Raw genomic sequence first — 14,894 nt, forward strand, 5'->3', positions numbered from 1 at the left:
CTACTGAAATACATTGTCTGGAAGAGGAGAAAAAAGTAGTTTTTTTCTAGAAAGATTTCTCTTTCCCATATTCACCACTCTACAACTTTGTTCTGAGGTAGTTAATGAGTAAACTCTCTATATAGCCTGCTGTTAGGATAAGCTGTCAAACCTCCTAACATCAAGCCTTCTCACTGTTCGATAGAGCCCACTGTCTGCTCCAGGGATAGCTCTCGAGCAATTGTGACACTTTCTCCTATTTTTCCCTCTCCACTGGATATAACCAGCATACAAACATGCTGTTATTTTTCCCAACTTAAAAATTTCCTCCTCCAGGTACCACCTCACATCTGTATTTCTCACTTCTTCCTCTTCAATTTTTTATCACTCACCCAAAATCTTCCTCTGCCCAATGTCTTTCTCGTCTTAGTTAATTGGCAACTCCACTCTTCCAATTATGCAAGCCAAAAATCTGGGAATCATCCTTGATTCCTCTCTCTCCTACTGTGTATCCCAATCTTTCAGCAAATCCTTTTTGGCTCTACTTTCAAAATATATAGATAATCCAACCATGTCTCATCACCTTAGCCACTATTTGCTCCCCATGGAATACTCTAATTGTCTTTCAACTAGTGTCCCCTCTTCAGGTCTTGCCCATTACATATATTTTCAACACAGAAGCCACAGTGATCTTTTTAACATGTAAATCAGATTATGTCACTCCCTGGTATGGCTCTTCATTTCAGTCACAGTAAAAGCCGAAGGCTTTACAATGGCCTCTAAGACACTACTTGGTCCAGCCTCCTCCCCATTATTTTTCTTACCCATCTTCTATTACTCTGCTTTACTTACTCAGATCCAGCTCTTCTAGTTTCCTTGCAGTAGAACAAATTTGCACAGGCAACCTCTACTCTCTCAGGGCCTTGTTTCTGCTACTCTCCGTGCCTGGAATGCTTGTCCATCTGATAGCCATATGGCTTGTTCTTCATCTCTTCCAGGTTTTTGCTCAAATGTCACTTTCTCAATGAAGAATTCCCTTCACCACTCTGGGTCCCCGGGCTTTATTTTTCCCCAGAGCACCTTTCATTACCTCACACACAAAAACTATAACTTACTTATTGATATTTTTTCCCCATCTAGAACATACCCACCTTTAAAAAAAAAGACTGTTTATTTGGCCAAGAGAGAGAGAAAGCGCATGCACAAGCAGGGGGAGTGGCAGGAAGAGGAAAAGGGAGAAGCAGGCTCCCTGCAGAGCAGAGAGCCAGAGCTGGGGCTCCATCCCAGGACCCTGGGATCATGACCTAAGCCAAAGGCAGATGCTTAACCAACTGAGCCACCCGGGCGCCCCCATAACCACCTTCTTGAGGGTTAGATATTTTTTGCTTTATTCATTGTATCCTAGCCTTTGGAACACTGCCAACGTGGTGACACTAAAAAAAAAAAAAAAATTGTTGAATAAATGCAAAAAGAAATTTATTTCTATTTGTAGGAATGCCAGAGATTTTCTTCAAGTTACACTCAGCCAAAGTATCTATCACCAACAGTGTGATTTAGTTTAGTATTTTGCAAACTTGGATGATCAGGAGACTCATCCTTAAGAGTTAAAAAATTATATAATTCTGGGTCAATTCTACTGAAATGGCATCCGGGGATGATACTCAGAAATTTTTTAAAAGTACTCCAGGTGATTCTGATGAACTGCTAGTTTACTTGGAATAAAACATATCTGAAATTAGAAGACTATATTCCAATTACAGTTTTGCAACTTTATGAAGATCTTATGTTCCTAAACCCTCTCTGATTTCTTATTCATAATGGAAATAACTACCTTGCAAAGTTTAGAGAACTAAACATGTATATGAGAGTTTCATAAATTGTCAAGTACAATAAAATGTGGAGTATTATGGAATTTAATCAGCTCCTATGTAAAAGTTGTACCACTGGGGACGCCTGGATGGCTCAGTTGGTTAAGTGACTTCAGGTCAAGTCATGATCTTGGAGTCCTGAGATCTGAGCCCTGAGTAGCACTCCCTAATCAGCAGGGAGTCTAGTTCTCCCTCTTACCCCACTCTCTTGCACGCGTGTTCTCTCTCACTCTCAAATAAGTAACTAAAATTAAAAAAAAAAAAAAAAAAGGTTCTACCACTGGATACACTGGATATTTAGATCCTTAAGTATATAATATTTAGAGATTAATAACTTTTCCAATAAGTTCCAAAGTTTATAAATCAAAGAGATGAAAGGATAACTACTATATTCCAACAACTAACAAGGACCCCCACAAGGTTAAAAAAAAACCCATCTTGAAATGTATTTTCTTCCCTCACAAGTCTAATGATAATAAAAACAAGTATCTTCATGCAATAATTCGGGAAAAATAACAGAAAATATTTAAAACTGTATACTAGGCAGATCTAGAAACTCTGATTATGTATTAAAAATGTACAGTCTAAAAAATACAAAACGAGTACAAATTTAAACACTGAAGAAAATAGTAAAAAGCTAAAACCTTAATACTATCTAAGATTAATACTTTACCTGCAGATCCTCACACAAAAAGATAGATTCTTGAAAACTAATTCGGTAAGTCTTTAAGGCTTTTAACTTTCCCTTCTCTCTACAAGCAGGGCAATACCCATCTGACGGGACTTTAGCTGAATCATAATTCTAAAAAAGAAATAAAGTAAATTAAAATATAGACATTCCTAGACTGTATCAAATTACAAAAAGTTAAATGGAAAAGTAACCCAGAAAAAAAATACAATTTTCACCTGGAAGTGTCCTGGCTAGATATTTTAAACATGGCAAATAAAAGAAATGCATATACACTTTAAATATAGCTATTATTCCAAAAAGAATGTATTACAGTTTTAAATACTAAGTTTTAAGTGTTAAAAATAGCATCAGTTTTATTTGCAAGAAAAAAAGTAATGTCAACTACCAGGGAAAATGTATGTTCCACATTTTCTGAGAATAATAAACCACAAGGTCTATGTTTTATTTCTACTTTCACATATCAATAAAACACAGAGAGGTAAATACATTAAAATAATCTTTCGCCATTGCTGTAAGATTTCCGTGGAAGATATAAATTTTTAGAAGTTAATTGGTAAATTAAAACCAAATTTAAGTCTCATAAAAAGGAGGACAAAAACCAACTTTGCACTGAGGCAAAAAATAAGTTCACTAACTTTTCCCAAATACCCCACCATGTGGAGTGAAGATATCCCTATATCAGTCCCTGGTCCAATCACTGGCAAACCATTTCCAATCTTCGGGGAATCCATCATTCCGAGTCATTGGCTAATTTATGTCACTTGAAACATGTCAATATCACTAAGGATTTTTCAATGAACCCTGGAAAAAAAAAAGTCAATAGACAATTAAATAAAAATCCTGTTTACTTTGAAAAAGAGCTATGCTATCTTATAAGATTATATACATTAAGTATATTTTGAAACTACATGTCCCAATATAAACATATTCTAAAATTGTAATCTTGAAGCGAAAACAAATTACCTATATTTACTTGTAAACCTAGCAAATTTGCTGGAAGAGGGCAGATTGGCAACAGGACCAAGTTTCAGACTCATTTGTAAGCAAATTTATTAAAACTTATAAGAGAGATAAACTATTACTTAAATAACAAATTATATTGACCAGAGTTTAAAAACCCAAGTTTTTAGGGTCTATGCATAATCTGAAACAAGTATGTCAGCATTATACTAAGAATGTATTTTAAAGACCCCAGATCTATTGTGCCATTGCTCGACAGGGACAAAAGAACCCCATGCATTTCTACTGCTTTCAACCACCAAGGTCATCAAGAGAATAATGCTTTTTTTTTTTTTTAATTTCCAACAATATGCTATTTTGTAATAAATGAACTGTACCAAACAAAAATATAAACACTATAGTAGTACAAATTACACATGTAGCAAGTTTGAGTGTAATCCCATGGAATAGAATCACATTCAGTAAAGTCAAAATTATAAGACTGGAGCTCAGTATAAGGAAAAATTAATTACTAAAAGTAGTTTAGGTATGGATTTAAAATATAAGGAAACCAGATACAAAAGACCTTAAAGCAGAGTAAATCACCACTTGTGCGGTGTTGTAAAATAATTTCAAGCAAAAATCTTTCCCAAATCTAAGAATTTCTGTAACAACCCACCTCCTGGGAAACCGTGGCTTACAGCTTCACTTTAAAAACCAGTTATGCTATTCTGTTCCAGATGTATAAACTTTACACATCTTTTAAGGAATAATTTCAAAAATAAAAATGCTTCTAAGAAAAGTAGAAGTGAATCTCAAATTCCTGAAGAAATATTGCTAAGGCAGGACTTCTGAACTACAGCACTATAGACATTTTGGACCAGACAATTCTTTGCTGTGAGGGCTGTCTTGCACATTGTAGGATGTTTAGCAGCATCCCTGACTTCCACCTACTAGGTAGTGAGTGCCATTGGCACTCCTCGGTTGTGAGAACCAAAAAAGTCTCCAGACATTGCCAAATGACCCCTGGGAAGCAAAACTGCCCCACTGAGAACCACTGCCAAAAAGATAAAAATAAGTTTGGTGCTAACTTTTACTTCTTCAGCTCCTCACAGACAACACCAATTTATTTTTGGCTGGCTCTATTTATAATATACTTACAAAAGAGAACTATACAGGAAAGAGTCAAAATGCTTATAGTTCCAGAGTGGCTAAAAGCATGGGCTTTACAACTGCACATCTGGGTTCAGAAATTTGTAACACTGGTTTGTACTAAGAATTAAATACAATACATGTAATATGCTTAGCACCTGAACAGACAGTAAATTTTAACTACTGTTCATTTGGTGCTAGTTTTATACTTCACTCTATGTAGAAAATATGCTGCACATCTTGTATTATTCTGCAGTATCCTCAAAAGAAAAACTGGTACCCTATATACCTTGAATAAGATGTTTTTGATGAAAATTTCCATCTGCCTGAGGGATCTAGAAAACTTTTTTGGCCTGTTCTCTCTCTCTCAATTATAAAAGTAAAACATAAGAAGCCTTCAAATCTGCTCTGATCCTGATCCCAGGAGCCAACATTTCAACGGGGAAAGCAGATAGGCTGGTGGTGGAAATTCTAAATATGCAAAACCCCACAAAAGAAAATTCATTTAAAAAAATACCAGAGGTGAGCTATCCAGGTCTTCCAAAATTAATTAACTTTGTCTTCTATACAAAACCCTGGGGTGATTCTCACAAGTTAATTTGCCCTCAATGATCATCTTCACTGTTCTCCCTACCAACATAACCTGCTCCTCTTTCTTGTATCTCACCTGTATTTTGGTATCTTCATCTTTCCAAACACACTAGAAAATTTGAGTGATCTTCGAAACTTTCACTTCCCACTTCTTCATGCAGTAAGTGTCACCAAATTCTGTGGACAGTTCTTTGGAAGCCTCAAATCCCCACCTCTCCAACCCGTCCCCTCTCTGTAACACTGCCGAAGTGACGCTTGTATAAAACAAGTCTGAGTCTGTCACGGCTCAGCTTAAAATCATCTATTTACACCTTACCTGAACGTAGTTCTATGACCTAAAGCTAATTGCACTTGAGACCAACCTGGTTTTCCAATCTTACCCTCCTCTACTCCACTTCACCCTCAGCACCTTTCTTCTGACGCCCTCTTTTCAGTACTTCTGTGAGTCACTGATATTCCCGGTCCCCGAATGTGAATTACCTAGCCCCGTATGAATGCAGTTACAGCACAATGAATGTGTAAAGGTTGCCCTGGGAATGACGAAAGATATGCAGTTAAGCTTGTTTCACAGTCCCGTGTGCACAGGGGGGAAACCCAGAGAACGAGCTGCTCCGAGAAGAGCCTTAAACTTGAGTTTGCCCCCCAAGACCAAGCGGGCTCAGCACATAAATTGTCAAAGATAAGGCCACAGCGGACTTAAAGCCGAGGAATGAGGTCGGCTTTGGGCGCCCGGCCCTTCCTGGTACCAAACCCAGCCCTCCAGAATCAGAGACGCACAGGACCAAGACATCTCAGTTTCTAAAACCAACCTTGGAAAGCCGAGGAGGAGCAGGGTTCCGTTAACCCTCCCCATCTCCACGCTCTTCGGAAGAGCGAAAAACAACTCTGGTTTCTCTTCAGCATTTACCTCTCTGAGACAAAACGAATCAGTAACTCTATTTCTATACCTCAATCACCAACCCTCCCACCCGAGTCCAGTCCCAGCCCCTTTCCTCTCCCAGGGTAGCCCACCTTTCTGTGCGCCGACTACCCCACAGACAGTCCCTTTTCCCAGCTCTGTCCGTCTTCCCGATTAGAGGAGCCGGTGGAAACTATTACCTGCCGCCTGCACGCCCCTTCTTCGCACCGGGTTGCTCCGAACTCCTATTCCAGGCTGGGTCCACACTACATCACGCAACGTTCAACCCACGTTCCCCTCGGCCTGCTCCTCCCCCACCGGCCTCTCCGCTAGAAAAGCAGCTTCCGGTTTGAGTCCGCGGCAAAAGAGTTCCCCTTCCTGTTCGGCGCGGGGCCTGAAGGGACGTCAGCGTGGCGGGGAAGGCGAAAACGGGAGCACTTCCGGACGGCCTCTGCAGAGGCGTGGCTGTCCGCCCGGCTGTCGCAGCCGCAGTTTCAGCTGCGGCGACGGCTAGGGGCGGGGCCGGTGGCTGCCGAGCCCGGCATCTGTGAGTGGCTGGGTTTGGGGAGGCGACGTTTCTGGAAGCTGCTGGAAAGCGCTCGAGTGGCGGAGGTGACGCCGGCGGCTAGGGGGTGGGGCGTGATTAAAACTAGTGCGCGTCCGACAGCGGAGGGATTACGCTGAGGAAAGAGACTGGTGCGCACCTCGTTGCGCCCTGGCCCGCGCGAGCCCGGGTCGGAAGTCTACGCCGCGGAGAGTGACCTGGGTGGGTGGGTGGTTGGGCGAGGGAAGGGCTCCCTGGCCTGTAGAGGCGGGGGGTGCAATGGAATCCGTCGGCCGGCGCGTTTTTGCAGCGCTGCGGCCTCCACGACGATTGTGGGTCGCGCAAGGCCCCCGTAGTCCGCTCTCCTAAAGCCTCGGTGAGAGCCGAGCAGCCACAGAGTGTGTGTTCACAAAGGGTCACCACACACGGAGCTGCCCCTCCCTGTCTCCCTAAACCCCATCTGCGAGGCCAGGGGCTTTTCTGCCAGGATTCTGGGGTGTTTCTCCTCCTTTCCTCCCTCCCAGATCTTCTAACGGTAAGGGGAGTAGCCAAAACACAGGGACTTTGCTATCCACGACCCGTTTTTACTAGTCAGCAGCCGATCTGTCCCTGCTGCGCTCATTTCAGCTGCCCTGCCTTGTTTTAAGAGAAAGGGGGAGTTCTCATGTAGTTGATAAGTTTGAGGCTCTGCTTTCGTAGGAAGGTCATGTGGTTTAAGGGACATCGTGACCGCGTGTGCTATTTCTGAATTGCATTCTGAATCTTGGGGCAGCATATTCTAGAAGTCCTTTGGTCGCTTGGTTCTATGTCCTAGAGTAATATGTAGTTTCTGACCATTTCTTTTTACAGAGTAACCACCGTTGGCATTTTGGACTGGGGGGTATTTTTAGTGGTCTCAAACTAAATATATTCTGGAATAATGCTGGTAATTTTGATAGGGCGGTATAGAGGAAACAAGTCCCATATACCAAGAAATTCCTCAGTAAAAAGGATTTTAGTTTTCTGTACTTAGGAATGCATATGGCCAAGAAATCCAATAGGCAGTTTGTTTTGTTTTTCTCCAGACAGAAAACCAGGCTGGTTAGTTTTTGTTTACCTTTTTTGTTGTACTCGATTGTTAATATACTGGTATATTTGTTGTAAGATCCAACTAGTTTTTATAAGTGAATTATGAAAATATGAGAACCTAGTATTTCAACCTTGAAATAATAGCCAAACTCAGAGTTTTTCTTGTTCACCATTGCTATTTCAATTTTTAGGATGGAATACACTATTTTTTTTTGTAATAAATGCTTGCTGAATTGTTAACTTCGTAAGTTGAACAAAATAATTGATTCAGTTAAAATTTTAAGATTGAAAAATCAACATCGCCAAACTGAACTATATCAATGAAACGTTGTTTGTAAAGTTGATTTACAGTCTTTTAGTGCAAATTTGATTTTTTGCCAGGAAAAAAATATGTAATAGTGACAGAAACAAAATGGATGTGGGGCTTGGGTTGTGGAAAGAAAAGAGGATTTTCGTGTATACTGTGTTTTGACTCCAGAGCTTTTCTCTCTTGTAAAAAGTAGAAAAAGTTTGGAAGACTTTATAGGATAAAAAGAATGATAATATAGGAGAGTCAATTAGAAGAGGTTGACTAGAAAGTCTCTTTTCATTTATATTAAAGTACCGGTCACAGGTTGAAAAAAATTGAATACATAAATGCTTTTTCTTTACCAATATATTTAGAATGAGTCTTTCTATGTACACTGTTCCCAGAAAGTGCAGTTACCTTACAGGAGAATTAAAGCAATCTTGCTGTCAGCAGTGTGGGACAGAAGTTTTATTTACCTGTTTCTAATTAAACACTAACACAATCTAGGGGCGCCTGGGTGGCTCAGTCGTTAAGCGCCTGCCTTCGGTTCAGGTCATGATCCCAGGGTCCTGGGATCGGCCCCCGCATTGGGCTCCCTGCTTGGGGGGAGGGAAGCCTGCTTCTCCCTCTCCCACTCCCCCTGCTTGTGTTCCCTCTCTCACTGTGTGTCTGTCAAATAAATAAAATCTTTGAAAAAGAAATAATAAAAAATAAATAAAAATGAACACAATCTAATCAAAGAGAGCTTTTATTAAATTAATGAACAGCTACGATAAGAATATAATGTACAATTAAGATTTTCTTTCTTTCTTTTTTTTAATTTTTTCTTCTCATAGTGTCAGGGGTTTTGTCCTGTATTCTAGGTTGGATTTCTTAATCATAAACCAAGTCTTTAGCCCAAACCTGGATGTAAAAGCTGTCTGCTATGATAGGTTGTTCTGATCTCATCAAAAAGATGAGAGCTAAAGTGACTAACCATATTTTTTAACAGCACTTTTGTGAGTACAGTCTATATAATCTTATTTAATTCCAACATTCAGGAGGCTTTGCAAACCAAAAACTTAAACTTGGAGACAAAATTCATTTGGTAATATGACCTGAGCAAATGAGAAATTATATATAATTTTTATCCCATATGTTTTGCTGAAGAAATATTTATGTTTGATTATGGGGTGCTGCCCTTGGCCACTGGTATGGGAGGTGTTACATAATGGTTTTTGTACCTTGTAACATTTTTAAATATCAAGAAATTATTATAATTATTTCTTTTTTTTTTATAAGGTTTATGTATTTATTTGTTAGCGAGAGAGAGAGAGAACGAGAGCTCACAAGCAGGGGAAGTGGCAGGCAGACGGGAAAGCAGGCTCCCCACTGAGCAAGGAGCCTGATGCAGGGACTCCATCCCAGGGTCCTGGGATCGTGACCTGAGTGGAAGGCAGAGGCTTAACCGGCTGAGCCACCCACGCGTCCCAAGAAATTATTATTTTTAAACCACATCCAGACTCTGGGTTTTGGTTAAGGAATGTGAACTTATATTAATATTTTTGGCAGTACACTTCTGCTAGGCATTTGCATATTTAGAAAATTAAGACACTTTAGTTCTTGCCCTCAGTGAATTCAGTTGAGATAGGATAGAAAAAAGTACATTTATCATATTATAATACGTGCAGTCACATATTTGTAAGTATAGCCACATCAAGGCCATACAAGAAATTAGTAGCCTCAGGATTTGAGGTTATTTTGTACTCTAGACTCTAAGCTTTAGACGGAACATGACAGCCTAAACTTGTTTGTGTTTTGCCCATACAAAATGAGAAAACAATATGATAAAGAAGAGTCATAGAGGCATAGAGTAAATACTGGAATATGTGATTTCTAATCCTCTTTTGCTGTGTGACCTTACATGAGTCACATAATTTTCAGGGCCTTGGTTTATAGATCTAAAAAGTCAGAAGTCTGGAATAGTCACCATTCTGATATTCTACCTGCAGATATTTATCCTCAGAACTATGCCTACTTTTTGTAAATGTTTTCCATTAAGAACCTGATCCTATTCCATCTCAAACTACTTTATTGCCAATCTAAATTTTGTGTTTTCTTTTGGATTAGGTAATACATTCACATGGTTCAAAATTCAAAAGGTAAAAAAGAATATGCAATGAAAAGTTTTCGTTCTACTCCTGCCCCTTAGCCACCCAGTTCCTTGCCTAGGAAGCAACCGATGCTAACAGTTTCCTTGTATATTTTTCCAAAAAACTTTTACATGTATATAAGCAAATAAATACTACACATATTTTATTTTTTGCCCTTTTTTACATAGATGGTACTATGTACAGTTTATGTACTTTATTTTTTTCATTTATCTTAGAAATTCTTTGTCATTAAGTTTCCTTTTTCATTTTTATGGCAGCATAATATTCCATTGTATGATGTGTCACTTCATTAGTCCTCTCCTTCTGGACATTTAGATTTTTTCCTGGTCTTTATTAAAAGCATTATGCAATGAATAGCTTTGTACATTCCTCATCTTCCATATATGTGAATGTCTTTTCCCTAAACAGTGGCACAGCTCTATTGGAATGGTGACATAGTGGATAAAACTATGTCATTTATGTTTTTATGTCATTTAGTTACCAATAAGTAAAAATTGATGGCTCACGGTCTCAACAGTGTATTCCCAGGGTTCCATCAACTTTGACTTGTGTGCTCTCTGTGCCAGAATAGTACAGTGGTATAGTGGAGTCAATACCCTATTTGATTCTAAAGCTCAGCATACAAAATAAATCACATCATCTGAATGGCTGTTTCTTTATTTGAGCCCTAGATGAAGCAAGTGGATATATGTAGAAACCTTGTCCTAAACGAACAAATAAATGTATATATATATATATATATAAAAGTATATATAAATAAGTATGTAAATCTTTAAACCCTAAAATCCTGCAGCAGAGCAAGATTTTCAGTGAGGCTCATAAAAATGGAGACTAATTGATGTAACAACATATTTATGTCTTTCAGCGCATGCTTACTCCTGGACTTACACGCATTGAGTACTATTTAAATTGATATTTTTCTGTTAAACTTCTTTGCCAAGCACATACAGTTGACTTTATATAAGATACAACTTCCATGTATTCCCACTTTACCAATAAGACTAAACATAAAAGTAAACAATTGACCAAATTTGCGTGACAAAGTGGCAGACCTGGGCCTAGAACCTATATCTTCTAATTTCTAATGCAGGGCTTTTTCCAGTATAGCACATGCTCACATAATTTCACATGTAGCTGTAGCAGTAGATCTGAGAATGCCCAGTGGTTAGTGCTTTCGGTCCCCCTTCTCTGTCTAGGCTCTAGAGCAACCTAGGGTTCAGAAAGCAGCAGGGCGTTTTTCTGAAGAAAAGAACATTCTATAAGTAATTATTGAAGTAATTACACAACATGTTGATTAGCATCAGGAGGACTCCAAATCAAAAAATTAAAGCTGATCTAGAGAAACACTCTTCTTTCCTAATTAGGATACAGTTGTCATTTGGAGATGAATTTATCAGTCATGAGGACTGGAGGGAAATTAGGATTATTTGGAAACAATCTGACATTTCCCAGAGTTCATGCCTTTTTTTAATTTAGCCAGGAAAATCTGTACCATCAGAAAAGGAGAAGTGATAGAAACAACTGCAAAAGAATTGATAAATAGAAGAATGGAGAATGTGCTATAGTAACTGTATTCCCCTGAAGCTGGCATTGTGGCATATGACCACCACCCCTGCTTTAGGGCCTTAATTCTGGGGCTGTTCTCCTTTTCCTTGCATATTTGACTCTTACCCTTCAAGTGTCAGCCTCAGTTTCTCTTGTCAAGCTGTCCACCCTATCTGAGCGGCCCTCTACCTGCCACCATTACTCTTAATTCCTTATTATCACCCGCTGTTCGTTTTCTTCATTGTGTGTGTGGGGTGGGGGGGGTCTGTCTCTACTAAGTTGTGAGCTCTGTGAAGGCAAGGACTACATCTGTTTTGTTCCCTGTTACGTAAACATTCCCTAATACATAATACATAATTTGTTGATCAATGAACGATCTTCATGGTTCCCAATTCATATGGATGACAGAACCTACTCTTAAAATGGAATGTTTTCAATGGTGTATTTCCCCATGTTTTTATATTCAGCGGTTTTTTTGGGGAGATGTATAAGTAATTTATATGCTCATCTTACTGAGAAAAATGTTGTCAACAAGCTTTTATTGAATATGCAAAGCACTATGCTAAATGCTGGCTGAATACAAAGGTGAATAATGCATAATCCTTATTCCTAAAGAAAAGTAGAAACATTTGCAAACAAATAGTTTTTATACAAAGGAAAAGTGAAATAAATACTAAATAGAGATGTGCAAGAAATACGCAGTAGCAACAATGAAGAAAAATGGTTAATTTTAATTACAGGAAGAGCCTCACAGAGTTGAATTTTGACTTTGGTCTTAAAGATAGAAAAATAGTTGAAGTGAATAGGGATAAGTAAATGTTTAGCTTCACTTTTTAGAAAGTCTTTAAAATAGTAATATTATAAAGAACTCATAAAACATTGTCATAAGGCAATCTTTAAAAATTTCCATAATAAATAAAATTACTCTGGCCTTAAACATTATACTTCTAAATTGAGACTAACTTTAAAATTAATTTGACTATTTTTGACTAGGTTGGTGTTTTCTAACTAGTTGCTAAGTCATTGGTTCAATCTAATAATTGGATTCTGATTGCTGATTGCAGTTAGCAGGTATTAAACTAATCAATTAAGAGGCGCCTGGGTGGCTCAGTTAAGCGTCTGTCTTAGGCTCAGGTCATGATCCCAGGGTCCTGGGATCAAGCCCCACATCGGGCTCCCTGTTCAGCGGGAAGCCTGCTTCTCCCTCTCCCACTCCCCCTGCTTGTGTTGCCTCTCTCGCTGTGTCTCTCTCTGTCAAATGAATAAATAAAATCTTTAAAAAAAAAAAAAAGAAAAATAGTTGAAGTGAATAGGGTAAGTAAATATTTAGCTTCACTTTTTAGAAAGTCTTTAAAATAGTAATATTTATCATAAAGAACTCTTATAAAACATTGTCATAAGGCAATCTTTAAAAATTTCCATAATAAAATTACTCTGGCCTTAAACGTTATACTTCTAAATTGAGACTAACTTTAAAATTAATTTGACTATTTTTGACTAGGTTGATGTTTTCCAACTAGTTGCCAAGTCATCAGTTCAATCTAATAATTGGATTCTGATTGCTGATTGCAGTTAGCAGTTATTAAACTAATCAATTAAGGGGCACCTGGGTGGCTCAGTCGTTAAGCGTCTGCCTTCAGTTCAGGTCATGATCCCAGAGTCCTGGGATTGAGCCCCGCATTGGGCTTCCTGCTCGGCAGGAAGCCTGCTTCTCTCTCTCCCACACCCCCTGCTTGTGTTCTCTCTCTCGCAATGTAGCTCTCTGTCAAATAAAATCTTTAAAAAAAAAAAACTAGGGGCGCCTGGGTGGCTCAGTCATTAAGTGTCCGCCTTCAGCTCAGGTCATGATCCCAGGATCCTGGGATCGAGTCCCACATTGGGCTCCCTGCTCAGTGGGAAGCCTGCTTCTCTCTCTCCCACTTGTCCTGCTTGTGTTCTCTCTCTGGCTGTCTCTCTCTGTCAAATAAATAAATAAAATCTTTAAAATAAATAAATAAATAAAAATTAAAAAAAATAAAAAAAACTAATCAAGACAAAACTCCTGATTTTTTTCTTTTTTTTTTTTTTAAGTGATTTTTAAGCCATTGTGGTCTTTAATGTATGGTTCTTTGACCACACCACGAGTTAAAATGTAGACTATTTTTTGATGGTGTAGTTTGATTTATTTTTTAAGTTTACTATTGCTTTCCTATTCTTTTGAGTTTTCCTAAGCAATAGACTCTCTCTCCCCTTTTCCCTAATAAAAAAAAAGAAAGAAGAAAGCAACAGCCTCTAGATTCACAGACCTGATTTCAGCTTGTCCACTTATTAATTACAGTTCTGCTACTTTCCAATTGTTTCTTCCAACAAAATACTTAACTTCCCTGAGGCTCAATTTCATCCATATGATGAAAATATCCACTAATCCCACTGTGTCATTTAACTAGTTTTGTGACCTGAAGTAAATTATTTAATCTGTCTGAGCCTCAGTTTTCCCATGTATGAAATGAAGTTATCTTAAATGAGGTGATACGTAGAACCGTGCCCGGCAGTTAAGAAGCCTTCAACAAATGTTGGTTTCCCTCCATTATCTTCCATCTCATCCAAACCCTGCATGTCTTTTAAAAATTTGCTTGAAGTTTTGTTTGCTATAATCTTTCCTTTGATAGTTCATAGCAGTCTCTTTTTTCCAGAGTCATTGCACCATACCTTGGTTCTTAAATTGATATGGATCAGCATTATATTGGGAACTTATTAAAAATGCAATTGCTTAAAAAAAAATCCTATTCCTGATTCTTTGGGTTTGGCATGGGGTCTAGGGATCTGTTTTTTGCCTTTCTCCTTCAGATTTTCTGATGCTTACTAGTAATCATAATTTCTCACTTATCTGTTAATAATTATATGCTTCTTATAGTTTATATTTGCTAGGTAATTATTATATTACTATTTAACCTTTAGGTTGTCTTAGTTTACACACCAAATATACTGTACAGTTCACATGGGCAGGAAATACCCATAATAGTGCTATGTACTTAGTTTAGAAGGTGATGGTAATGCCCCACCTTTTTTCCTTGCTGAAGTATAGATCCAGTTAAGAAATCAGATGCGGAAATCACATAGATGAAGATTCATATACAAGTTTAATTACCAAAAAAGTTGTTTGGGAAATGTGGCTGAGGTTTGCAGCAACAATGAACT

The 14,894-nt window shown here is 38.4% G+C and overlaps 1 protein-coding gene across 2 annotated transcripts in view; it reads right to left on the bottom strand.

The window, feature by feature from the left end:
* USPL1 (ubiquitin specific peptidase like 1) overlaps positions 1-6,524 on the bottom strand; it is a 34,068-nt gene extending 27,544 nt beyond the window's left edge. The window contains exons 1-3 of one of the 2 annotated variants that reach the window (XM_035003600.1): positions 6,319-6,524; positions 3,174-3,339; positions 2,521-2,649 (exon numbers count right to left, since the gene is read on the bottom strand). In XM_035003600.1, coding sequence (XP_034859491.1) covers positions 2,521-2,649; positions 3,174-3,272 — 228 coding nt within the window. In that variant the 5' untranslated portion in view covers positions 3,273-3,339; positions 6,319-6,524. The remainder of the gene's footprint in view (positions 1-2,520; positions 2,650-3,173; positions 3,340-6,318) is intronic. The other variant, XM_035003602.1, reaches the window with a different exon arrangement.
* Between the last annotated feature and the right edge of the window lie 8,370 nt (positions 6,525-14,894).

Source organism: Mirounga leonina, unplaced genomic scaffold (assembly GCF_011800145.1).
Source record: "Mirounga leonina isolate KUSES-001 unplaced genomic scaffold, KU_Mleo_1.0 Mir_127, whole genome shotgun sequence".
Lineage (NCBI taxonomy): Eukaryota > Metazoa > Chordata > Mammalia > Carnivora > Phocidae > Mirounga > Mirounga leonina.